The sequence below is a fragment of the Prunus avium genome, chromosome 3 (genome assembly GCF_965620075.1).
Source record: "Prunus avium chromosome 3, drPruAviu1.hap1.1, whole genome shotgun sequence".
Taxonomy (NCBI): Eukaryota; Viridiplantae; Streptophyta; class Magnoliopsida; order Rosales; family Rosaceae; genus Prunus; species Prunus avium.
This window is the reverse complement of record NC_142286.1, coordinates 12,065,707-12,090,488: the sequence shown is the minus strand read 5'-3', so window position 1 is coordinate 12,090,488 and position 24,782 is coordinate 12,065,707. Positions and strand designations below refer to the sequence as shown.

Sequence of the window (24,782 nt, the reverse complement as noted above, 5' to 3'; positions counted from 1 at the left end):
TGAGTAACTTAGTACCACATAGAAAGAATTCATATTAAAGTTAAAACTTAGTATCACATATAATGAACAATATTAAAACTCAATAGTGAATAATAATACAACTCCATAATATATAACCAAAAAAAAATACAACTCCATAATAAAATAATAAATAACATTAAACATATGTCTAAATTTATCCTTATGGAATTTTTTTTATATATGGAAATTTATCCTAGATAATATTAGCTTGCAGAAATTTTGAAGACCATATAAATATTACACGTCGTAGCTTTATTAACAAACTCATCCGCAGCGGGTTGGATAAGGCTCAGTAGGTGGATGGGAAAGAGAGGGTTTCAAATCCCCTTGAATGCAAGAGCGTGATTTCTCAACAATTTTCATTTATTTTTCAGTTTCATATCGCGATATTATCGATAATATCACGATATGTTGCCCAAAGGCGCTTTCAACTGAATTTTCATTTCGCCTACTCAGTCTTTTCTCATATACTTCAAGAGAGCTCATTAGTTTTGTCACTCACAAACTACTTATCATGAAGACTTTAAGTATTTTTTCTACAATTCTTGAATCATTAATATTTTCTCCATAGGCTCTCAATTGATTAATTATTATTATTATTTTAGCATAATAGTCTTGTGTGGTCTCAGAATCCTTCATTTTAATGTTTTCAAACTCTCTTCTCAAAGTTTGTAGTTTAGCTGCACGTACCTTGGCATTGCCTTGAAATTCCTCCTTTAAGGTATTCCATGCTTCCTTTGCAGTTGTGACACCCATGATACTTGGAAAAATCGTATCATGCAAGGGTTGTTGCAGGGCATATAAGGCCTCTGCATCTTTTTGTTGATCTTTCTTTAGTTGCCTCAATTGTTCCACGGTTGGATTTTCTGGATTATTGAAGCCACTATCAACTATGTCCCATAAATCTTGAGACATAAAATAGGTCTACATTTTAATACCCCAGAAGTCATAGTTTTCTCCAATGAAAATAGGAAGAGGGTCAAAGTTTTGGCTAGTGGTAGACAAGATGGAGGACTAGATTGAACCAATGCCCAAGGTTGATCGGAACGAGCTCTAATACCACTATTAGTTTAAGGGAGAAGAGGTTTAGAGAATGGTTGGTAGTGTTTAGGACAATAGCTTAACTTGGAATGGAAAACTTTCGAAAGAGGTCACAAAGTAGTTTTATTCTATTGATTGAAGTAGGAAAGGTACAAAGCTTTAATACTTGAGTTTGATGATTGCTTGAGTTGGACAGCTGTAGTTTTTCAGCTTGATTACTTTGAGAGGCTATAGGCTTATTTATAGGGATGCTAAGTCGGCAACTTTGCTTTGGACAAGTTGGTTGCACAGTAGCAGACTTATCCAAAGTCATTTTCTAGATTTCTCTAGTTATAATTACAATAGATAATTATTAGATGGTTCTAGTAAGAGTTAACCATCTTTTACTTGATAATTCTCTCAATTATTCTAAAATTTTCTAGTTTTTCACACAAGTGTGCATTAATATTTAACAGTTGGGAAGAATATCTGTTTCTTTTAAAAACCCAGTGATTTTACCATTCCAAATTGATCAGGGTATTGATAATCCAACAAAAAGAAACTGAATAAGCTTTATCACAAATGGCTAAGTTTTCTTACAGCCACAGTACATATCTTAATAAAGTATTTTACACATACAAGTACATATCATAGTACTTACAAATCATATAGTAGGCATTGGTTTAATTTTAAGCTAAGCAGTGGGGTAAGAGGCTTCCATAGCAATGCCACATAGACCTTCTTTTGCTTCAACATCTCTTTGCATCCTTATGTACCCCTCTTCGCCCCATTCTGTACCCCATGAGTTTTTAACCAACCAATACTTAGTCCCATCATCGCTAACGCCATAACCAACAGCGGTAACCCCATGGTCAAGGCTCGTTCCACAGGATCCTGTAAAGACACCACTTGAATAGAACTGGAAATCGGAACCTCCAGCATCGATGGCAACAGAAACTGGTTGATGAGCAACAGCGGTTAGAAGGGCTTTTTCGCTGTTTGCAGGCACATCTTCATAGCCAGTTATCTTGGCTGCAATGCTTGCTGCCTTCTTGGTATTGCATGAACCATCAACACCATTGTAGGGGTAATTAGCTTCCGCACTAAGCCCATGGTTTTGTTGGATGAACTGAAAGGCATCATCCATCAAGCCACCCTCACAACCTTGGTCTTCACCGCTGGTGTCACAGTCAACTAGCTCTTGCTCAGACAAAGAGATCAGTTTACCAGTTGTAAGCTGAGTAATGCCTTCGGTCGCTGCCACTGCCGAAAAAGCCCAACAACATCCTATTTTTTTCATTGCAATTAATAGTAGTTAGAATAACATAAAAATATTACTAAACTCCAAAAGAAGAGTATATAGTGTTACTATAAATGATTAATACTAATGAACCTAGACGCTTAATTACCACATTGGCCTTGGTCCTTGATGGGGGTTACAGCTCCTTTCTTTCTCCAGTCCATTGTAGCTGGCACTGGCGCCTTAACATTTTCATATTTGAAAGAAGTCGTCTTTGTGGAACATTCATGCCCCTTGAATCCATTTCTTGAGGCTTTGAACTCTTCATTCGTAAGGTCTGCAAATTGATTAACACCTAACTTGTAGGGTTTGTTCACATCGTTATTGGATGATTCTATAAACACCACATTTTCTTTGAATATCTTGAAACGATTCTCCTTCTCGTTAGCGTCGCTATATACGCGACCATAATGAGTCATCCACTGCTCGTATCTCCCGTACATAGATGCATCTTGGAGACTGCGAGAGGTGGCTTCACAAGACCAAGCCCCGAACATGAGGATCAAGCCAAAACCAATAGATTTCCATAGCTCCATGATATAGCTAGTGTACTAGAAGCAGTTGGGGTTTGAATTTGATAAAGTAAATGATATGAGCAGGTGTACCGAAATGGTAGACTTGTCACAATTTATAGAGTATTGAATTTCTACTGATGGCCATGCCATGCCCTCTCCGTGCCCCCAAAAATGATCTGCAATCTACGTGCCCTAGAAAATGTTCAGATATGGACCTCTAATTTTTAAAATATATAGCTCACATATTTGACCTCTAATTCTTTTTTTTTTTTTTGGTAATTACCATGAGGTGTCAGATATGGACCTCTAATTCATTTTGATATTATATATAAAATATATACACAATGGACCATCAACTATATGGGATCTTAAACTTAATTATTTCACATTATTGTTGTTAAATTTTCAACAATTTGAGAATTATATGCAGAATTCATTGACTATTGTTTTGTTATGTTCGAAGGATTCTGCCAAGTTTGAGCCTATTTTTTGTTTATCCTGGTAAGGAAAATTGGCAGCTAGCCCTGTTACTCTTTTTGGGCCCTAAGCATATATTTTTTAGCCATAAGGAGGTATAGCCCCATTTAAGGCCCTCATTGGGAATGGCCTCAGTGACGACCGGGTGTGGGTGTGGGTGTGGGTTTGAGTGAGTGCACCATCATTAACTATTGAGTTCAATGGATTTTATGGGTTTTGCAATCAGAGCCGGTAAACTAACCGAATTTATATTGATACATTGGTATTTCCATGCAAGTGTGCTACTATGCCATCTACATTTGAATCGAACCAAATTTTGTGATACTTAAAAAGAAGCTAATTGAAAGGGATAATTGTCAAAATGTCACATGAACTTGTACTTCAGTTTCAATTTGTCACCTTAAAGAAAAATTTAAGAGAAATGTCACCTTAAAATTTTCAAAATCCATGATTTGTCATTTGAATTTAACTAAACCCTAAATCTAATTTTCCATCCATTTTTAAGGGTATTTTAGTCTTTCCATTTTCAAGAGAAAAAACATAGAGAAAAAAGAGACCTCTCTCTCCCTTTCTCCCCCACCCGCCCCCCCAAAACACATCTCTCTTACCATGTATAAAATACCCTTAAAAATGGATGGAAAATTGGATTGTGTTACCATGAAAAATTAAGGTGACATTTCTCTTAAATTTTTTTTTGAGGTGACATTGAAATTGAGATATAAGTTCAAGTGACATGTCTTAAAAAATCCCTAATTGAAACAAAGACTTTGGAATTTTGTTTAGTGTATCGCAAGTTACTTCAGTCACTATTCCACTTCTTTAGAATCTAAACTAACAATATGGAGATAGAATAGTGGAGAGATTATGAGCTTGCCAATAAAGCGATGATAAAGAAACAACCTTTACTACAACAAAAGCCGATTCTTTCTCAGTGGTTATAGATTGTACTCATAGTGCAAGAAAGAAGGAACCCAATTCCCTAATCTTCTTCTTCTTCTTTTTGTTTTTATAATACGTCAATCCCTGTGGTGGCTCCAAAGTTGTGCTAAATACAAATCAGCTGACGACCCACAAACCTACACCATCATGTTATCCTCTTCTGCTTGATTCTCATCAGAGGAAACTACTTGCCCTACAAACATTGCGGAAAATTCTCAAACATACTTATATTATTAAAACAAAGGTCAAACCTCAACTCTTGCAATTCATATGGACTTCAAATCCAACTTATGAAATTTCGAAATCTACCAGACTGAAATCAACAGGCAAGCCAAGCAATAGAATAGCCATGTACCTGGAAGCACACAAAAACAACTGGGTTTCAGAAACATAGACTTATATAAAATCCCAAAAAGAAAAAAGATACATAAATATACATGTTTGATACGTACCAATCTGCCAGGATGAGAGCCTCGAACCATAATTATAATTGGCTCCAAAGTAACAATCATTGGTGGTGTTTATCCCATTTGGACAATTACATAAAAAAGAATTGTAAGCCCCTCCAGAATAGTAGCCACAAATCCCATTGCTCCTTTCACAATTAGGACATGAACTTGGATACTCATTATTCACGCTGAATTTATATTTGAGCGCAATCCCATAGTTCCAACTGTTAGGGTCAGACTGGCGCTCGTTGAAGCTGTAAAACCCAGAATAAGAACTGCATTGCAGTATCTGCAAGTCCATGTCGAAAGCCGGCCCGAGATCAACAGGCGTGTAAACACAACATGTGGAGATTGGGAGGTTGATCGTGCTTATGGCCCTGCAAGAATATAAGAAGCTGCAAATTGAGGTGCCTTGGTTGTCACATAGGGACACTTTGGAGCTGTTGTTTTTATCAGTGTATAGGGTGTTTGATTGGAATATTGGGGAGGAAGAAGTTGAGCAGTCAAGTAAGGCGAAGATGTTGTCATCTTGGAAAGAGAAGGGCGCGTCCCAATCCAGGCCAAAGCCTTTGCTTGGTTGGGTGCAGGAACATGTTGACATGGAGGGGTCTGAGATGTACATGACTTTGTTGGTGTAGTCTATGTTGGTGACAGGGTAGGAGCCTCTGTGCGTTGTGAACATGAGGTTGCCTTGGCTGCATGACACGTACTGGTGGAAGCGCGGGTCGCCGCAACCAAGGTCACTGCCAAATGGGAATTTGAGGGGGAATTTGCCGCAGGATCTTTGGCAGATTTGGGATGAGATTGAGGAGGGTAAGAGGAAGATGAAAATGAAGGAGAAAATTGTTGTTGAAGGACGGTGGGGAAGCTTCATTGTTGAAGGTGTAGAAAGAGAAATTAATAAGATTATTGAAGAGAGGATGAGAAGTGAGGCCTTGAAGTGGAACGCTATATAGCTGATGAGTTTTCACTTTGAGGATTTTAGGAAAAGTGAGATAAAATAAAGAGGCTTCGCCTCTATTAGAGAGATGATCGGTTGAGATGGTACAAATAGCAACGTGAGGAATTTTGTTTAACAGGAATTGGGCTCTCATCACCACTTTCGGTGTCGAATGACTATTGGCTATCTTTTGATGCATCTGCTTTTCCTTATTATTAGATGCCATGTTTCCCCTGTTAGGCTACACACACTCTCTTTATATATGTGTGTATACATATATGGCTTGCTTTCATTGGATCTAACAGTACATGAACCGATCTCCCATGCATTCATTGGTCTCATAATCTCACAAATCAGATGGCTTGTGATCAAGGAGTCTTTTCCATATACATGACATAATCGGACATGTTTAGGCCTTCGTATGTGATATGCACTTCTTTGTCCACTCTGTTGTGATCAACAAGGTTGAAAGAGATATAGAGAAGTTAGGATGTGTGATGCATGGTAACAACAACAATGGTCCTTAATCAGAGTACTAACACTTAGTATCATGAGTGTGGAAGGACCTAAATCCAAATATTCTATAGTAAAATGATGCTTTCTTTGTTTTGAGATCCCAATACCTACCCTACCCTACCCCTTCGACCCCAAAACAAGCATAGCCGCAGCTTTACATATAATTTTGAATGTCCATTTGCAAGCTCAACTTTTTTGATTGAGTAATGAGTATATATTCCCAGCATTTCAGCCCCTTATAAAAGATAAGAAAGAGAAAAGAGAAAGGCCAAAAGCATAATGTTGGAATGAACCCAGATTGAAAATGCAGCAATGATGATGATCTCTCATTCATTATTCAACTTTTCCCATTATTTATATCAACCAATTCATCATCAACATTATTTGTTGTTGTTTTGCTGATAACAAATTTTTAATCCTAATTAATTCCCATTAATGCAATAAACTGGGGCATAATTGAGTTGGTAGGGTATTCAAAAATTCAAATTATTACCCAAATGTTGTAACTAATAAGAAAACTTCACATTAATCTAAACTTGTAAATTTTTCATGTGCATATTCCACCAAGCATTCATTCAAGGAGTGTTTTTGTAAACCAAATTTCTTTTTCTTTTTCTCATCTTTATCATATTGTTAGGTTTATGACACTTGATTATATTAAAAATTGTATGAACATTTTTATAAAAAAAAAGACCTAATTAGAATTTAAGTCAACTAGATTTGAAGTAAAGGCATAAAAACGATATGTCGTATAAGCGCATTTATAATTCTAGGCCAGGCCCAAGTCTCTTTTTTTTTTTTTTTTTTTTTTAGGTTGGAGAATCAAGATTCCATTCAAAAACTCAAGAAGAGAGTACATCTGCAGAAAGAAATGAGAGCAACCATGTAGGTGCTTCCTCAATCCAAGAAACAAAATCATTACAACTGATTGCAAATTGAGCTAAAGTGTGTGCCACCTTATTACATCTTCTTGGGGACCATTGACATAAGAGCATCCACAGTGGGGGGGTGTATATGGGGGTGTATGTTAAATATACACCCCGAGTCACCGGAATGGTCTCCAATCGTGAGATGTAAATATACATCACCACCATGGGGATGTAAAATAAAATGTATATTTACATCCATTTTTACATCCCTTGCAGGCGGGACCCACCCGAGAAAAAAGAAGAAAAATGAAGAAAAGTCAACATAAAAGGCTGGGACCCACGGCTACACCCCCGAATTTACACCCCCCACTGGAGCAAAAAACATATTTACACCCCCCGGAGATGTAAAGGGAATGTAAAAGTGGCTTTACACCCCCGAATTTACACCCCCCCCAATTGTGGATGCTCTAAAGCTATTCTAAATTTGCTTAATAGGCATTTTGCTTCTTCAAATAAAAGATTATTTGTTCCATTGCATTCCTCCACCGAAAGAATACCAGTTATGCATTTTTTTGCATCCATCTCTAGAATGGCACAAGTATATCCAATGTAAAGAGCAAAACACAGTGCTTCAATTGCAACCATAAGCTCCGTTTGCTTGGCCCCATAACTGGCTTGGATTGGCTTAACACACACACCCATAGAGTCACCACACTCATTTCTAACAACTACACCTACCCCCTATGTTGCATGGACACGGATACGGGACACGGGAACGCGACACGGCGACACGGTGATACGGAAAATCTCAAAAAAGTAGGACACGGACACGGCTAGGACACGGCAATTAAAATAAGAATTAATTCTCAATATTTCAAGACAGAGAAACAAGACTTTTATTAAAAATAAAAAACCAAATATAGATAAAATCATACAAAGATACAAAACACATCAAAACAGAGAAACAAAATAAAACATGGTTCACATTCATTATGTCTAATAGTCTAATACCCAATTAATAAAACAAATTCAAATATACTCAACAACTAATAACAAGACTTTTATTAAAAATAAAAAAAGCTCCAAACATATACAATCATACAAAATACCCACACACAAAAAACACAACAGCGAAACAAAATTAAAAATCTGTGAAGCCTAACTTGAGTTTGCAAGAAGGAATCATCCTTCTTGGTCACGATTTGCAAGAAAGAATCGTCCTTCTTGTTGTGTTTCTCTTAAAAAAAAAAAAACATAAGAAATAATCTTCACCTCACCACCAAATTCAACTCTTCTACTACTGTGAAGAGGGAGATAAGAAAAGAAAATAGAGATAGAGAACATAAAAAAAGAATTTGAAAACAAAGGGAAAAATGTGGGATTCATTTAGGTTTAAAAAAGTCTTTTTCCACTTTTAACCCAATATTTTAAAAATATTTCAAATTAGTCCATTAAAGTTTCAAAAATCACGTTTAGACCCCAATTTTTATTTTCAAAATTTCAATCTGGTCCCTGCCGTGTCTTGACCGTGTCGGAGCCGTGTCTTGACCGTGTCGGCGGCGTGTCTTGACCGTGTCCCAGCCGTTGACCGTGTCAAACTCGTGTCGGAGCCGTGTCGGCGTGTCGGCGTGTCCGACACTCCGACACTCCAGCAGTTTGGAGTGTCGGTGCAACATAGCCTACCCCACGAATTGAATCCCCATTTTTGGGTGCTCCATCTACATTTATTTTACGGAGACCTACAGGGGCAAGCCTCCAAGAGCAATTTTTTTTGCTTTTCCACTCATTGCCATGACAATACAAGAGCAATTACTATTTACATAGGATTAATTTTATTTATATGTATGAGATTAATAAATAAAAATTTGCTAGGTATGTATAAAAAAATATTCTGAATTTTTTGGTAATTTTTCAGAATATTTTTTGGTGCTTTTTCCTCAAAAGGCAGCTCGGGCTATCTTGCCCGGGCTTGATAGACCCCAGGTCTTGCCTGGGGCGGTAACAAGCTGATTATGGGAGACAAGGGGCTTTTTTCCTGGGCTGGGCTGTCCGCTGGAACTGCTCTTACGCCTATCGATTTATCATGCATCCCACCTCTTGGAATCCATTCGTACAAAAAAATGCTCTCAAAACCCAATATCTTCCAAGAGACCAAAAAACAAACGTGGGCTCATCAGCTATTGCACTCTCCCTCATGTGCCCTCGATTGCTCGTCTGCTGTGGGCGGTCAGGTACTGTTCTGTAGCAGCGGCGTCGTCTATCAGGTACTGTTCTCGCCTCTGGAACTGAGTCGTTAAATCTTTCGTTCCAGATCGATACCGTACCGCCATTGGGTACGCTCGATCCAGATCGAAATTCGTAGGGGGTGAGCGAATTAGGAAACTATGGTTTTGACGAGTGTGTGTACATTGAGTGTGAGTAATTGTTGCTTTACAGGTAATGGAGGAGAGCCGTTGCATCACCAGAATAGGGTCCCCAAAATTTGTCTTGATGGGTTCCTACAGATATGAAGAGGCGCACCATCTTCTCATTCTATTGTTTTCAGAGCTCCTCTCATCGTCTCTTCTTAAGTCTTGCTGTAAATTCTTCGCTATTCTTCTTTAGGAGATGTATAAGCCATGGACTCTCGTCAGGCTCAACAAATAGGAGGCCTTTTCCTGACTATTCCCCCAAGAGACCGACCATCAACGATTCCGAACTTGTCCAACGCATCTCCAACACAATAAAGCTTCGCTGCTCTGAGCCCTTACGCCGTATTCTGAAACCTTATGAATCTCAGTTCAGGTCTGATCATCTTATATGGGTTCTCATGAATATTAAGAATGACTATAAACTAGTTTTGGATTTCTACGACTGGGCATGCCTACGCAGGGACCCAACATTAGAAGCTCGTTGCATTGTTGGACAAATTGCTGCAGCATCCAAGGATCTTAAAACGGCACATGAGCTTATTCATAAGTTTTGGGCAAAACCCAAGTTAGATGTTAGTCTTTCATTCACTCACTTTGCTGATCGGTTGATATACACTTATAAGGATTGGGGTTCAGATCCCCATGTGTTTGATGTTTTCTTCCAGGTTATTGTTGAAAGTGGGATGCTCAATGAAGCAAGAAAACTTTTTGATAAATTGTTGAGCTATGGGTTGGTTATCTCTGTTGATTCCTGTAATTTATTTCTTACTCTCCTATCAAGCACCTTTGATGGGATTGAGATGGCAATAAAGTTTTTCAATGAATATTATGAAGTGGGTGTTCATTGGAACACCGCATCATACAATATTATCATTCATTCTCTTTGCCGATTAGGGAAAATAAAAGAAGCTCACCATTTACTCCTGCAAATGGAGTTGAGGGGTTGTATACCTGATGTTGTAAGTTATAGTACTTTAATCAGCCGATATTGTTATGATGGAGAACTACAGAAGGTGTTGAAGCTCATAGAAGAAATGAAAATAAAAGGATTGAAGCCAAATGCCTATACCTATAACAGCATAATACTTCTTTTGTGTAAGACTGGTAAACTATCTGAAGCAGAAGTGATATTGAGGGAGATGATGGCTCTGGGAGTACTTCCTGATAATGTCGTCTACACAACTCTAATTGATGGTTTCTGTAAGATGGGAAAGATTCAAGCTGCATGTAGGCTTTTTGACGAAATGCGGCTTAGGAAAGTTATCCCTGATTACATAACGTATACTGCTATTATTCATGGATTTTGTCAAACAGGGAAGATGGCAGAAGCAGATAAGCTCTTCCATGAAATGGTTAGCAGAGGGTTAGAACCGGATGAAGTTACTTATACAGCACTTATTGATGGCTATTGCAAAGTAGGTGAGATGAAAGAGGCTTTTTCTCTTCACAACCAGATGGTTAGTATGGGGCTTAGCCCAAATGTTGTCACTTATACGGCACTTGCTGATGGCCTTTGTAAACGAGGGGAGGTAGACATAGCAAATGAGCTTCTTCAAGAGATGTGCAGGAAGGGCCTTCAACTTAATGTCTTTACTTACAACTCAATTGTTAATGGCCTTTGTAAATCAGGAAATATAGCGCAGGCAGAAAAATTAATGGAACAAATGCAGGTTGCTGGGCCCCATCCTGATACTGTTACTTATACTACCCTGATGGATGCATATTGTAAGATAAGGGAGATGGCTAAGGCACACAATGTCTTGCGTGAGATGCTCGATAGAGGCCTTCAACCTACAGTTGTGACATTCAATGTGCTAATGAATGGATTTTGTATGTCAGGAATGCTAGAAGATGGTGAGAGGCTACTTAAGTGGATGTTAGAGAAGGGTATAGTGCCTAATGCCGGCACTTATAATTCTCTCATGAAGCAGTACTGCATTAGAAATAATATGCGTACTACAACTGATATGTATAGGAGCATGTGTGCTGGTGGGGTAATGCCTGATAACAACACCTATAACATTTTAATAAAAGGGCATTGTAAGGCAAGGAATATGAAAGAGGCATGGTTTTTGCATAAGGAAATGGCAGGAAAGGGATTTATTCCCACAGCAAGTTGTTACAATGCACTTATTAAGGGTCTTTTTAAGAAAAGGAAATTTGCGGAGGCAAGGGAACTCTTTGAAGAGATGCGGAGACATGGTGTAGTTCCAGATAGAGAAACATACAACATTTTTGTTGATATGAACTTTGAAGAAGGTAACATGGAAATTACTCTTGAGCTTTGTGATGAAGTTATAGAGAATTGTCTTGTGGGCAAACCCAAGAATGAAGACACGTAGCTGAATCTTGTGTGGTGCTCTGTTGAGATCTTTTGGACAGAAATTGTCAGTTTGGTTTCTCAGAACTTGCATATCGGGTACTACCATCATGGTAAATTTTCTCAGACCTATGTGTTTAGAATGATCCAAGAATGTTGCACAGTTTTTCGGAAATGATGATGCTGAGTTCTTAATGGTATCATTTCTAGGTTTTTTCTTGTTACTTGATGAATCTGTGCTGCCTATGTTATGAGATATATTTCGCTTTGTTATCCAGGGACCGAGATATGCATAGTACCTGGGTATCAGCATTTGATATAAATTGAAAGATAGATGATGCTGGGCCTGTAAGGACTACACGTTCCATAAACATATCCAAGGAATCTCAAGATGGTTGTTTTGTTCAAACGTTTATCGTTTGAATTGCATCACTGCTAAAATGATAAAAGAATATACACCAGGTACTAATCTCCCCTGTAAAGTTTGGTATCCTGTTTGTTCGTCTATATTTTTATTTTTTTTTACCCTTTTTCTTTCAAGATTTGGCATGGAAGGACGTTTATTTGCGGCTTACAAATGTTTTGTTAGCATTATTCTGATCTTAACTAGTTTGACTGGGTGCAGCAATCAGTGGTAGAGTTGGAGTTGGGTGTTATGAGCAGAGATGATACAGGGGCGCTTGCATCCCAGAAAGAAACAACTGAAGCTGCTGATTTTGGGGAGGGCCCGCTTAAGACCGAGAGCCACTGATGAGTGGGACGAATAGTGCTTGTTTGATTGAATCAATTTCGACATTATTGTAAACATAACTTAAGCATATATCAGCTAAGTGGATCAGAGTTAAACAAACGATAAGCAAATTTTATTAGCTGTTGGGAATTGATTCCCAAATGAATCAATTATGCGACAATTCAAAAGTTGACTTGATTGACTTAAATTTATAGTCTATACTATAGAGTTCAGGGGTCACTGAAAAAGAAAGCGTAATGCTGGATGACAGAAATTAATAAGAAAATTAGGGCCCGTATGGTATCCTATCTAAGTAGGGAACTCAAATTGTGATTTTTCTTAAAAACAAGCAGTTCTCTAATTCATTTTTTAAGATTTCAAAAAGTTGTTTGGTATGCAATTTGAAAATTATTTTTGAATCTTTAAAATTTGAAAACTTGTTTAGTTGAATTCTTGAAAACAATTTTTTTCTTCATTTTTTATAATTAAGATATTTTAATAAATATTATCAAAATTATATTAAACATACTATTTTAACATTCATATTTTAATACCATACATATATGATCAACAAGCTCAATTGGTTTTTAAATCTTAACTAATACATATTAAATTAAAACATTCTAGACTAAATAAATTCTAAGACTAATGATTCTGAATATAATCCATCTACAATGCTCTGTCTATGTGATCTCTCGTGTCACATCCCGGATCGGCTCTGCCGTAGCACGATATTATCCGCTTTGGGCTCCCTCTCTCTCTCTGGCCCTCACGATTTTGTTTCTGGGAGCTCACGACTAACTTCCCAGTGGGTCACCTATCTTGGGATTGCTCTGGCCCCCAACTCGCTTAACTTCGGAGTTCCTACGACTCCGAAGCTAGTGAGCTCCCAAAAAGCCTCGTGCTAGATGGATGCGGGCATGTACATATAAGGCACATCACCCCCATCTCCGTTGGTCGATGTGGGATCTTACAATCCACCCCCCTTAGGGGCCCGACGCCCTCGTCGGCACACTCGCACCACACGGTAGAGTGGCTCTGATACCAAATTGTCACATCCCGGATCGGCTCTGCCGTAGCACGATATTATCCGCTTTGGGCCCCCCCCTCTCTGGCCCTCACGGTTTTGTTTCTGGGAGCTCACGACTAACTTCTCAATGGGTCACCCATCCTGGGATTGTTTTGGCCCACAACTCGCTTAACTTCGGAGTTCCTACGACTCCGAAGCCATGAGCTCCCAAAAGGCCTCGTGCTAGATGGATGCGGGCATGTACATATAAGGCACATCACCTCCCTCTCCGTTGGTCGATGTGGGATCTTACATCTCGCATCACTCATTTCATTAGTATTGTCCTCATGCGAATGAATGTGTTTTTGTTAAATTTTAAGTTCTCTGGATATATTGATCTAAAGGAAGGGAAAATGTAAAATTTCATACATCATTTTATGGGTTGGACAAAATTCGAAGACAGTAGGCTTTCAAGTTTGGATTGTTTTTTTTTTTTTTTTTTCCCCAAATTTAGGGAGGAGGGAGAAAAACTCACACATAGTACATAGTACTAATACCATGGGGGTTTAAATCCAAGACCACTTAACCAAAGGCCTAAGAGCATCCATATTAGGCTCCCTAAATCACCTCCTTAGCTAAAATTGGGGGAGGAATTGAAAAAAATCACCTCCAATCATGCTCCCTATCCAGCTCCTAAAATAGGGAGACCTCTAGGAGCTCCTAAATCTGAGGAGAGAGAAAGGACTCCTAGTGACTTCCTATAATTAAATTCTATCATATTTTATTATTATTTTAAATATTTACTTAATGATGTCTTTAATTTTAGAGTGGTGATTTCTGTTGCGTCGATTCAGCTGCACCAAAATGAATTCAGCTGCATCCTCAACTTGTGATACTCGAAGTGCACGAGCCGTTCGGTAGTATAGCATATGTAAGTGCGAGGTCGATTCCACAGGGATTGGTGATTGAATAATCCAATTCAGTTTTCCTACACAAAACAGAAAAACAAGAAAATAAATAAATAAAACAAGAAAGAAAGAAAAGAAAATAACTCAAGCAGATAAATTCCCAAGTTCAATTAGATTAACGGATTGATTCTAGCTAAAGTATGATTAAGCCATGGTGTTTGGTCCTAACCTTGTGTTCCTAATTCCCTAATTTGATCATTTGTTGTCTAACCTAAAATTAAGCATTAGGAACCCATTAAGCATAGAAGAACATTTTAAACAACCAAGTATGTATCTAATCCCTGTTGTCGAATGTCCATACATACTCTTCCTATCCATAGTTCAATTCGAATTAAAGCATGGTGTCTACTCTTAATTCAAACTAAGATAGCTAACATGCAAGCCTAAATGGTGATCAATCATTCAAACTAGCATATTAACTTATAAGCGTAATGAAAAAGAACAAAAACCATAATTGAAACTTGGAAACTAATCAAACTTAAAACTAAAGAAAAGAATTTACATAACAATGAAAAGTAAAATGGAACTAAGAAAAACTTAAGGAGAATTTCAGCACAAAAATTTCATTACAACAATTGAAAACTAGAAAGAGAAACTAAGAGAATTTGAGGGAGAGAAGGGAGGGGAGCTCTAGAGAAGTGTTTGAGAGCTCCCCCCTTTGGGGATGTTTTATGAAACTTGAAGACTTCTCTATTTATAGGGCTAAGAGGGAGGAACATCATGATGAAATCCAACACCACCATTCCTCTTTTAATACAATCCATAACTCACACTTCATCTTGTCTATGCTAGTGTGGTTGGAATCAATCTCATCCCATACTTCTTTTGCTGCACCTCAAGCTTTCTTCACATGAGTGTTCAAAGGTGTTCAATTGTGGCTGCCTTTTGCTGCCAACCCATGTGGGTTTTTTTTTGGTTGCTGGAAAAAATGATTCTTCTGAACCAGACTTGGTGTAGGAAGGCCTGAGGTTTCAATATGTATCCAATGGGGCTCAAATTTGGATATGTCATAATAGACACCCATTGGAACAACCTTTATCAAGAATGTATTCCAATATGAGTAGTACAAGTGTACGTTTTGGGCCTTGCAAGTTGACTGCCGAAAATATACTGGAATTGACAATGCATTGCAGTCTGCTTGTGGGCTTGTTTTGGGCTTGATCTTCCCTCCTACAAAATCTGGAAAAATCTAGATCTTCAAACCCTTTGAATTATCTTTCCAAGCATATGCAGCCTAACTCAAGAAAAAATCGGAAATACCTTCAAATGTCATTTTTGGCCCAGTAACGCAGATGCTGCCGAATTTGACCTTAAGCTGCCAAAACTTGCATAACTTTCTCTAGAAGACTCGGAATCATGAACTGTAAAATTCTCCAGAAATTAGACTTCCGCATCTTTCCAATGATATATGGCTCATCATCTGGTTCTTCTTGAGCAAGTACAGTCCAATTCGTGAAGTTGACTGATCTGCAGACACCATTTTGAGCTAACTTGTCTCCAAAATGCATTTAATGAGTCTCAAGCTTATTACACTGAAACAAACACTAAATTTATTAAAAGCACAAGTTTAACTCAAAAACATAATCAAATCATAAGTTAGTAGGGTACAAAATGATATATAAATATGCACCGATCAATTTCCCCACTCAAATTTTGTCCACTTACACTCCATTTTATAACTGAAAAAGGAGTGTAAGTGGTCAAAATGGGAGTGGGGAAATCATTACCCTAATTTTATCTTCTTTTTTTCTGCAATTTATATTTTTAATCACTTTCAATTGCAAGCTACCTACACCATCCGTTCTATTCCTTTTGTCGTAGCTGTAGGTGCTTTGCAAAGCACAAACAAATATATATATTTTAATTCTTTTCACTGTAGGCATTTTCAGCACACGAACACCCTTTTTTTTTTCTTTTTTTTTTATAGTTCTTTTCCCTGTAGGTATTTTGCAAACCACAACAACCATAGAATATCAAAATTGAATAACAAATAAACTTACAATTAATTCCTTTCAAGAAGAAGAAAGGATAATGTTACAAGATACAACTAGGATGCCTCCAATGCTAGAAAATTATAATAAGGGACGCCAAATGGAAATTCTTGCAAAACGGATGGGGAGTTAAAATTTAAATTGTTTTTGTAGTTAATTATTTGGGAATTAGTATTTGAATATGAATATTTTATTGCAAATCAGGAATTAAATTTAAAAAGAAGTAAAGTATTTATGACAAGAAGAAGTAAAGCATTTATAACTCTCCAAATTAGGGAGTATGGTCGGAGTTAAAAAAATTTAAAGAGCTCATAAAATAGTTTTTTTGTATTTTTAGCTAAGAAATAAGGAGCACAATTGTGAATACTCTAAATCAATCTAACACACACCACATTGGTAAGTTAAACAATATGAGCAAGGATGCTTGCAAACCTACAAATTAAAATGCGTGCGCGGCGAAATTAAAACCAACTCTTATCCGTATTTTCAGAGTTACTCCTCCAACTAACCGAAGCTGATAAATGAGTGGATTCTATAAGTTTCAACACAACAAAGCATTAGCACCAGTGGTCTAGTGGTAGAATAGTACCCTGCCACGGTACAGACCCGGGTTCGATTCCCGGCTGGTGCAAACGTTTTCTTATATTCCCAATACTTATTTTTTTTCTTTTTAAACGTAGCATAATAGCATTTACTCTGGTATGAATGCTGGAAAAATGAACCAAAAAATACACAACTTATTGACTTTGTCAGCTATGTCATGTCAGGGATCAAATGGGCTCACACACGCACAAGAAACTTTCTCTACGTAGGGAATGATTGGATACAGAATAGCCAAGCAGCACGAAAAGTTCAGAGTTCAAATGTCTTCTTACTTACGTATTTTTTTTCTTCCCTTCCCTTCATTTCCTTTCTGAAATCAAATCCCAGCAAATAGGTAAACCGACTCCTTTCATATTCAAATATGGATGGACAGTAAAATCGTAAATAAATACATGTGTTACACAATATGAGTGAATTGGTTATGCTAGACGAGTACCTTGACATCGAGTTTGATGTTCACGGTTATCATGCTTGTCACCAAGTGATGAAGCTTTGTACTGATGTTAAAAATGAATTTTGCATGTATAATTGATTGTGAATTGGCAAATGAGATGTTGGTTTTTGAGCTTTTGCTACACTTAAATAAAATAGGATTAACTCTGTATACATTGATGACTCATTTGCTTATCAATGTGTCGCATTTGCTTGTAGTGGTTCCCGTCCATGAGAGGCATTGCTGCTGCTCAAGGAGAGGAGGCGACGAAGGTTGCAATCGAGCAAGTGGCTGAAGGGCTGGCGCTATTGGAGGATGCCTTTGAGAAGACTAGCAAAGGAAAGGATTTCTTCAGTGGAGACAAAATCGGGTACCTTGACATTGCATTTGGGTGCTTCTTGGGGTGGCTCAGAATGACAGAGAAGATGAATGGGGTCAAACTGCTGGACGAAACAAAGACACCAGGGCTGGCCAAATGGGCTCACAAGTTTTGTGCAGATGCTGCTGTGAAATATGTTATGCCTGAGACTGAGAAGCTTGCCGAGGTTGCTAAGATTATTACGGCCAAATTGAGAGGTGCAGGTGCTCCCCCGAAGTAATGAATATTCACATTTTTGCATTGCATATCAAGTATATCTACATTTGAATGGAAGTTTGCGGGACTTAAAAGTTAATTGAAACTGAAAATAGAAAATCATACCAATTCATATTCATATTTCCAAGCATATTGGAGAGCTTGGAAGAGGGTTGGTTATAATATGTCACTTTTGGTGTGAGTAATTGTTGCTTTATAGGTGATGTGATGAAGCAGCCTCTTTGCTTTGGTTCTTCTGAATGGAGGAAAGCCTCCTTGATTTTGTCAGACAGGGAAGATAGCAGAAGCAGATAAGCTCTTCCATGAAATGGTTAGCAAAGGGTTAGAACCAGATGAAGTTACTTATACAGCACTTATTGATGGCTATTGCAAAGTAGGTGAGATGAAAGAGGCTTTTTCTCTTCACAACCAGACGGTCAGTATGGGGCTTAACCCTCATGTTTCTAGTGTTTTGGTTGACGACGATGGAATCTTCTTGTTGCACCTTGGTTGACAAAATAAGACTCATCAGATGTTGTAACATAAAAAATCAGGGACCGAGGGGTTGACCTCAGTAGTGAGGTCCCTCCCCCTCCCCCTTGGTCACCTATTCGAATCCCAGGATAAGTGCCCCCTTCCTCAATGCAATGTATCTATCGCTAATTCTCAAAAAGAGAAAAAAAGACATAAAAAATCAGGTTACCTTTATAGATTTTTAATTTTTTTTTAACAATGATTTGGTGCTTCGGTAATTTGTCAATTATATTTGACTATTAATACGGAAATGTCACAAGGTTAGAGGTGTCAAACAGACCGTGTCGGCTCGGTTCGTTTAAAGTCGGCCCATTTAATAAACGGGCAGAGCCGGATCCGTCCATCCGTCTATATGGATTAGGGCCGTGCTCGTATTGGCCCACTAAACGGGCCGAGATAGACCCACGCGAAATTTGACTTGTGTATTGCTTCTTTTCTTTTTTTGTAATTTTTTTTTACAACTTCATTTAAATCTTTTTTACAATTATGTATATACTAACAAGATTTATTATTTGTTGAAAAAAGAGGTCAATAACTTTATTTAAAGTATATTTAGATAGCAAATGACTAAATTATTGTTTGTACTTTAAAAATTGAAACTTGAAAAAAAAAAATCATTATTTTATATATAAAGAAAACATTAAATTTTAATATATATTATTGTAGAAAAGAAATAGACTTGAATTTAAGATATAAATGTAATAATATTATGTATTCTTTTTTTCTAAAATAAATATAATTTAATAAATGAGCTTTAAATGAGCCAATCCATTGGGTTTCAGGCCAACATTGGGCCAAATTATCTCGTCTTGGCTCGTCCAAAGATACTACTCATGCCATGCTGGACTTTACTTAAGCTGGTCGTACTCGGGCTGAAATTGATGATTTTCACACATAAAAACAAGGTAAGAAGTTGAAGAACAAGTCTTTTACATAATAAAAATAGGAACTAAACACATGACAACGAACACAATCCACCACTTTGTGCTTGACTTTCTCAGACATAACCGTTAGGGGTGGGCACGGCAATTCTCACCCCAAATCGAAACCAAAACCGCTAATATTCACTCGGTCTGATTTTGACGAAAAAATTATTCCGTCTGGTGTAGTTTGGTTTGCCCATAAATAGGTTCGGTTTCAGGTTTTGGATCGGAATTTTTTTTTAAACTTTTGGTTTTTATTTTTGGGTACAAAACCCAACTAAAATTTTATTTTTGGGGATTAAAAATTCACAAATGGCCCAATTTTATGCAAAGATAGGTGATTGGCCATAGAAAAGAGAGGTGATTTGGTATTGGGCTTGGGGAAAGACTAGTTATGGGGTTAAATAGTTTATTAAAAATTTTAAAAATACACACCCGGTATGGTTTGGTCTTGTCCAATTTTTTCACTTGATCTGAAAAAATCGAACCAAATTGGTCCGATCCAGTTTTTTGTCAATCCGGTTCTTTTCGGCCCAATTTAGCTCAATTTTTCAGTTTTTCTGTTTGAATGCCCACTCCTAATAACTGTCATAATCAAGTTTAATATTTGCAAGTCAAGAATTCCCTTGCCTCTTGTTTCTTGTTTAGCAAGCCTCAATGCTCTACAAATCCAATAATATTCTTGTTAAAGCTCCTCCCCTTCACTAAATTCTTTCTTTGCCAACTCCCTCCACTTACTTGAATTCTTCCTAATCTCTTGGCTTCTCTCTCCCTCCATTACTTTCTTCAAACACACCCAACAAATTCTTCTTTCCTCACAAACACCCTGACCATCTTCCTTGTCTCTGACCCCAACCTCCCATATTTCCTCCATGAACTTAGCATTAATGATAAGAAAGCACGCATATAGTATAGACACCAAATGCCTAGCATATGTACTTGATTAGTGGTAAAGAAAATAAGGCACCTAATTATATTTTTTATTTAAAATTTACAAGCTTTGGATGCAATTTTTGCTGGCATTTGAATTGGGTACTCGTATTTAGGGTATTTTGTTTTACCCAAGAGAGCTTGAAGAAAGGGTTGACTTTTTTAGTTTGCTTGCGTTTGACTTTTATTTTTGTTGTAACTTGTGTGTGTGTTTTGGGTTGATTGTTAAAACTTTAGCCTACATATGTGCTTGAAAGAGTGGAGAAGCGATGGCTCTGAACTCCTTTTTTGACTAAGAAGACGACCAATCCGACGAACATTCCCTGAGCATCGAACAGTGGACTTTGATTTATGGTTGCCTTTGGCCTCCTTGGTTTTGACCACAGGTGGCTAGAGAAACCTCACCGGTGTTGCACGATCGCTAATGACAAGTTCTCGTCTTATTCCTCGCGGTGGGGCCTCTCACCATGGTGATTTGAGGGCTTCGAATTGATGACGGAATGAATTGATGAGGGGGGAAATGAATTTCCCTTGATTTGGATTCGAGAGCATCGCATTGAGTATATCTTGAATCTCTCAATGAAAGCACCAAATATTTGTGCAAATAGTCTCGCGGGAGAATATCTGCTTGTAGATTCTTCAACCTTTGATCTTCCTTCTCTCTCTTCTTCGATTCCTATAAAAAAAGACTGGAGTAAATAGATCACACATGGGGGGTGTTGGCCAAATGACCTCTAATGCTTAAGTTAGTTTGATTGAATCTAGGTGAACCAATAGCTAAAAAAGGGTATGAAGATTTCTCTAGGGTGAGAACCGAGTGGCCGAAGTCGTGTGTGGTGGCCGGAGCAGCGTGGAGAGAATATGGAGAGTGGCGAGGCCAGTGGCAAGGGTGTTGTCGTTGGCTAGGAGAGAGAGAGAGAGAGAGAGAGAGAGAGAGAGAGAGAGACATGCATTTATCGGGGCCTTGGAGACCCAAAGAATAAACTCTTATTTGGAAGGAGTTTATTCTTTCCCCAAATTTCAGATATTGAGTTCATTAGGGATTTGATTGGGATCAAATTTTGATGACGATATCCCCAAATTGGGATAATATTTAAATTGTTGATATTATATTTTTAAATAAAGATAATATCTCATATTTAAGATATTATCCCTATTTTTAGGATTAATTAATTGGTCAAATAAATGGGCTCAATTAACTAACTTAGGGAATATTCTTCTTATCCACATGGCGTCTCTTGATTGGAGACTAAAATATTTGCTCCCACACTAGACATAGTGGTAACTGAACCAGGGACAAGGCCAACCCTGACTTTTGGGTGGCCCTAGACTAGAAATGAAAATGAGGCCCATTTCTATTTCATTCTCCTGAATATAATAAACTAACATGGAAAAAAAAATTATTCTATTAAATACAATTTGGATAAATAAACACAGCTCCAATATTGGTTATACAATTGTTGCCCAATCTGAAAATAAACAAGAATGAGGATACAAATAATTTGCACTCTTTCATATTTTCTTGCTAAATAATCTACTAACAAATTTTTTTGAATAAATAAAAGAATTTCTAGTACCTATTGGCTTTCTTTCATTGATTGCTACTTTTAGGAATTAAATACTTTTTGGCAATTAAATACTTAAATACATCGAATTGATGTTTGTATATTACATAATTTTCATTTGGACTCTTCAGAAACACTTGTAATCATATTTGGGGCCTCCAAATTCCAAACTATCTAAATTATTCTCCTCTAAAATCATATTCTTCAACTTGTTACATATATACAAGGTCTAAAATATCAATGGTATCGGAAATATCGGTAGTCGAAAAACACGGAAATTTCTATGGAAATATCGGGATATTATCGATATCGATAAAAATTGAATAAAAACCACGGAAATTGTAAGAAAACTTGGAAATTTTTATTGAAACTTTGGGGGATGTTTATTTAGTCAATTATCTATTAGTTTATCACAAAAAATGGAAGGAAATGCATTGCATGATGGGTCTAACTGATTTAAGTTGATTATATAGCGAGTTGACAAACATTGTGAGTGTAGAAAATATGTAGTAGTTAATGAAAGAAGATTAAACACACCATAATCATTTATATATAATGATTTTTACCACAATATTTTACACTTTATACATTGCATAGTAAGATACATGAGTGACTTAGTACCACATAGAGTTCCCCTTTGCGTATTATCACAAAAACATAAGCAACATGGTAGTAAAGGCATTGGAGGAGTGAAATGGCAGGGGTTCGAATCACCTTTGCATGTGTGCTTTGTGTTTTTTTTCTTTTTTTCCATTACATCGATATTTTCGATATTATAGCGATATTTTGACAAAATATTATTGAAGGGTGAGCAAAATTATTAACATCGATATTTTCCGATATTATCGATATTTATACGATATATGTATGGATATATTCCGAAATATCTGTGACCCAAAAAAATGATAATATCCATGATATTTCGTCGATATTATCGATATTTTAGACTATGCATATATAATATTGTTTGGGCCTATTTGGCTATTGGGCTATATTGACAACATAGGTTTGGGCTTTATTTTACCAAAATTGGAGGTCAACCTAGGACATTTCATAGGCCCAGGCCATTTCGAAAGAAGGGAAATACAATGAAACCAATTACAAAATTAATCTTCACAGGATAAAGGTTAATTGTCATTAAGTGGTGATTTAATATAAAAAAAAGCCAGGTTTAATTGGTTTAATTCACATCCAGTTTCCAGATTATATCCCCAAGGGCTCAAGGTCTGATCATCACCATTGATTATCAATTCAAAACCAGATCAGCAGATAAAGGGAATGAGTCTTTCTCCATAATACCCACATGATTCCAATGACAAGATGTCAACAGGAAACAGATAAGGGACATTCAGGGGAGTTGGTAGAAAGGTAAATCAAAAACCACTCCCCATAACCATTAAATGCCAGAGAAACAGGCTAGGTTTCCTCTCCATACTCATGAGGAGCTTGTCAATACGTTTTCAATAATTTGAAAGGGATGGACAAGAAATAGGAGAGTTGGTTGTCAAAAAGTCAAAACTAATCATCACAAACTGACTCTTGATGTGGTTTCTTACTACTCCCTTGTTTTCTGGAGCGAAAACCTCTCAGCAAATATCCTCCGGATATCAAGGAATCATCACTCATGCAAATTTCCTATAAATATAGGAGGATGTGAATTGGATCGGGAACAACAAAAAATCCAATCAAGACAAAATTCTCAATCATACTAACAAAAATCAAACAAGATCAGACGACCTCAAAAGTCTTTAAATTCAGAAGCAATCAAGTTGTCTGGTTTGCAAAAGCCACCCAGCTTCCAACAAAACATGCATAACTTAGATTTTTGACTTTAATTCAGTTCAAAGTACCAATTCACAAAGGAAACGAGATTTCTCTCGTTACAAATTTAGTTCAGAGTAGGTGAATCAAGTGGAGTTCAAGTTTTTCATAATATGAAAACCTCAACAAATTTTCATAAACACCTTAATGTCCCAAAATCACCAGAATAGCTCCTCAGCTGATCTCTATTAGTTGAAGGTGCTGACGTGTAATTCCAGTACAAATATATCCAATCCAGCCTGAGTCAAAGACAAAAATTCAAGCAGAAATCGAAGTCCAAGCAGTCTCTTTTGTTTGATTGTGTAATAGGTAGTTCTCTTTGAACTAGTTTGTTTTATTTTCAAACACTTATTTTGGTTAGACTTACTAGTTTTACTATTGGAAATTATAAAGTCCTCACCTATCTGAGGTAAGAAAAGAACTTACTTGGGAAATATTCCTCACCCAAATTCACAATCACTTGATCAAAGCCAATAGCTTAGGGCGCAAGTTATTACATTTCATTTTCTATTAGGGTTTTTAGTCGTTAACAGTGGCACCACAGGAACTACATCAAAACGGGTAAACATATATATATATATATATATATATAATTTGGGGCCCTACAAATGCGAGGCCCATGGCCATCGCCGTCCTTGCCCACCCTCAGGGCCGGTACTAACCAGGGAACAACAAAGGTACCTAGGTAGTTAGACATGAATAAAATCATAGTACAAATGGAGGGCAAGGTAAACCATCCCTAGAAAAGACCTGGACCAGTGAGGGAGGTGGCTAAGACGCCCATCTAAAATAATTCACCCTCATATTGGCCAAAGATGCTGACATATGCGCATATTTTGTTGATTGAATTTGGTTCAGCCTCCTACATGGACAACATTGAGATTTGCATTTGTGATGTTGGGTCTGTGTCTTGCTATGATGCTG

At 37.3% G+C, this 24,782-nt stretch overlaps 3 protein-coding genes and 1 non-coding gene across 8 annotated transcripts; 2 read left to right on the top strand and 2 right to left on the bottom strand.

Moving 5' to 3' along the window:
- Positions 1-1,554: 1,554 nt before the first annotated feature.
- On the bottom strand, positions 1,555-2,917 carry LOC110770808 (senescence-specific cysteine protease SAG39-like). Its single transcript, XM_021975023.2, has 2 exons — positions 2,451-2,917; positions 1,555-2,328 (listed from the first exon to the last, which is right to left on the bottom strand). The coding sequence occupies exons 1-2, from the start codon at positions 2,875-2,877 to the stop codon at positions 1,736-1,738; spliced, it is 1,020 nt and encodes a 339-aa protein (XP_021830715.2). The 5' UTR covers positions 2,878-2,917; the 3' UTR covers positions 1,555-1,735.
- Positions 2,918-4,203: 1,286 nt separating this feature from the next.
- On the bottom strand, positions 4,204-5,747 carry LOC110770816 (Putative membrane lipoprotein). The gene is made up of 3 exons (XM_021975033.2): positions 4,725-5,747; positions 4,582-4,627; positions 4,204-4,465 (listed from the first exon to the last, which is right to left on the bottom strand). The coding sequence occupies exons 1-3, from the start codon at positions 5,593-5,595 to the stop codon at positions 4,447-4,449; spliced, it is 936 nt and encodes a 311-aa protein (XP_021830725.1). The 5' UTR covers positions 5,596-5,747; the 3' UTR covers positions 4,204-4,446.
- Positions 5,748-9,152: 3,405 nt separating this feature from the next.
- Positions 9,153-12,700, top strand: LOC110770812 (Pentatricopeptide repeat (PPR-like) superfamily protein). Of its 5 annotated transcripts, none has more exons than XM_021975027.2 (4): positions 9,153-9,310; positions 9,483-11,890; positions 12,056-12,239; positions 12,403-12,700. In XM_021975027.2, exon 2 carries the CDS (start codon positions 9,553-9,555, stop codon positions 11,797-11,799), a length of 2,247 nt encoding a protein of 748 aa, XP_021830719.2. In that variant the 5' UTR covers positions 9,153-9,310; positions 9,483-9,552; the 3' UTR covers positions 11,800-11,890; positions 12,056-12,239; positions 12,403-12,700. The 5 variants fall into 5 exon arrangements, with proteins under 5 accessions (XP_021830719.2, XP_088106374.1, XP_088106373.1 ...); XM_088250248.1 differs by having other exon boundaries at positions 11,988-12,239; XM_088250247.1 differs by having other exon boundaries at positions 9,483-12,239.
- Positions 12,701-17,035: 4,335 nt separating this feature from the next.
- On the top strand, positions 17,036-17,106 carry TRNAG-GCC (transfer RNA glycine (anticodon GCC)). Its single transcript has one exon. It is a non-coding gene; the product is annotated as a tRNA-Gly (tRNA).
- Positions 17,107-24,782: the final 7,676 nt, after the last annotated feature.

Coding starts and splice junctions, on each gene's coding strand:
- LOC110770808 (XM_021975023.2), bottom strand. CDS start 2,877: ATGGAGCTATGGAAATCTATTGGTTTTGGCTTGATCCTCATGTTCGGG. Junction 2,329..2,450: donor CAAGGACCAAGGCCAATGTG/GTAATTAAGCGT, acceptor TGAAAAAAATAG/GATGTTGTTGGGCTTTTTCG.
- LOC110770816 (XM_021975033.2), bottom strand. CDS start 5,595: ATGAAGCTTCCCCACCGTCCTTCAACAACAATTTTCTCCTTCATTTTC. Junction 4,628..4,724: donor GCTCTCATCCTGGCAGATTG/GTACGTATCAAA, acceptor GTGTGCTTCCAG/GTACATGGCTATTCTATTGC.
- LOC110770812 (XM_021975027.2), top strand. CDS start 9,553: ATGAAGAGGCGCACCATCTTCTCATTCTATTGTTTTCAGAGCTCCTCT.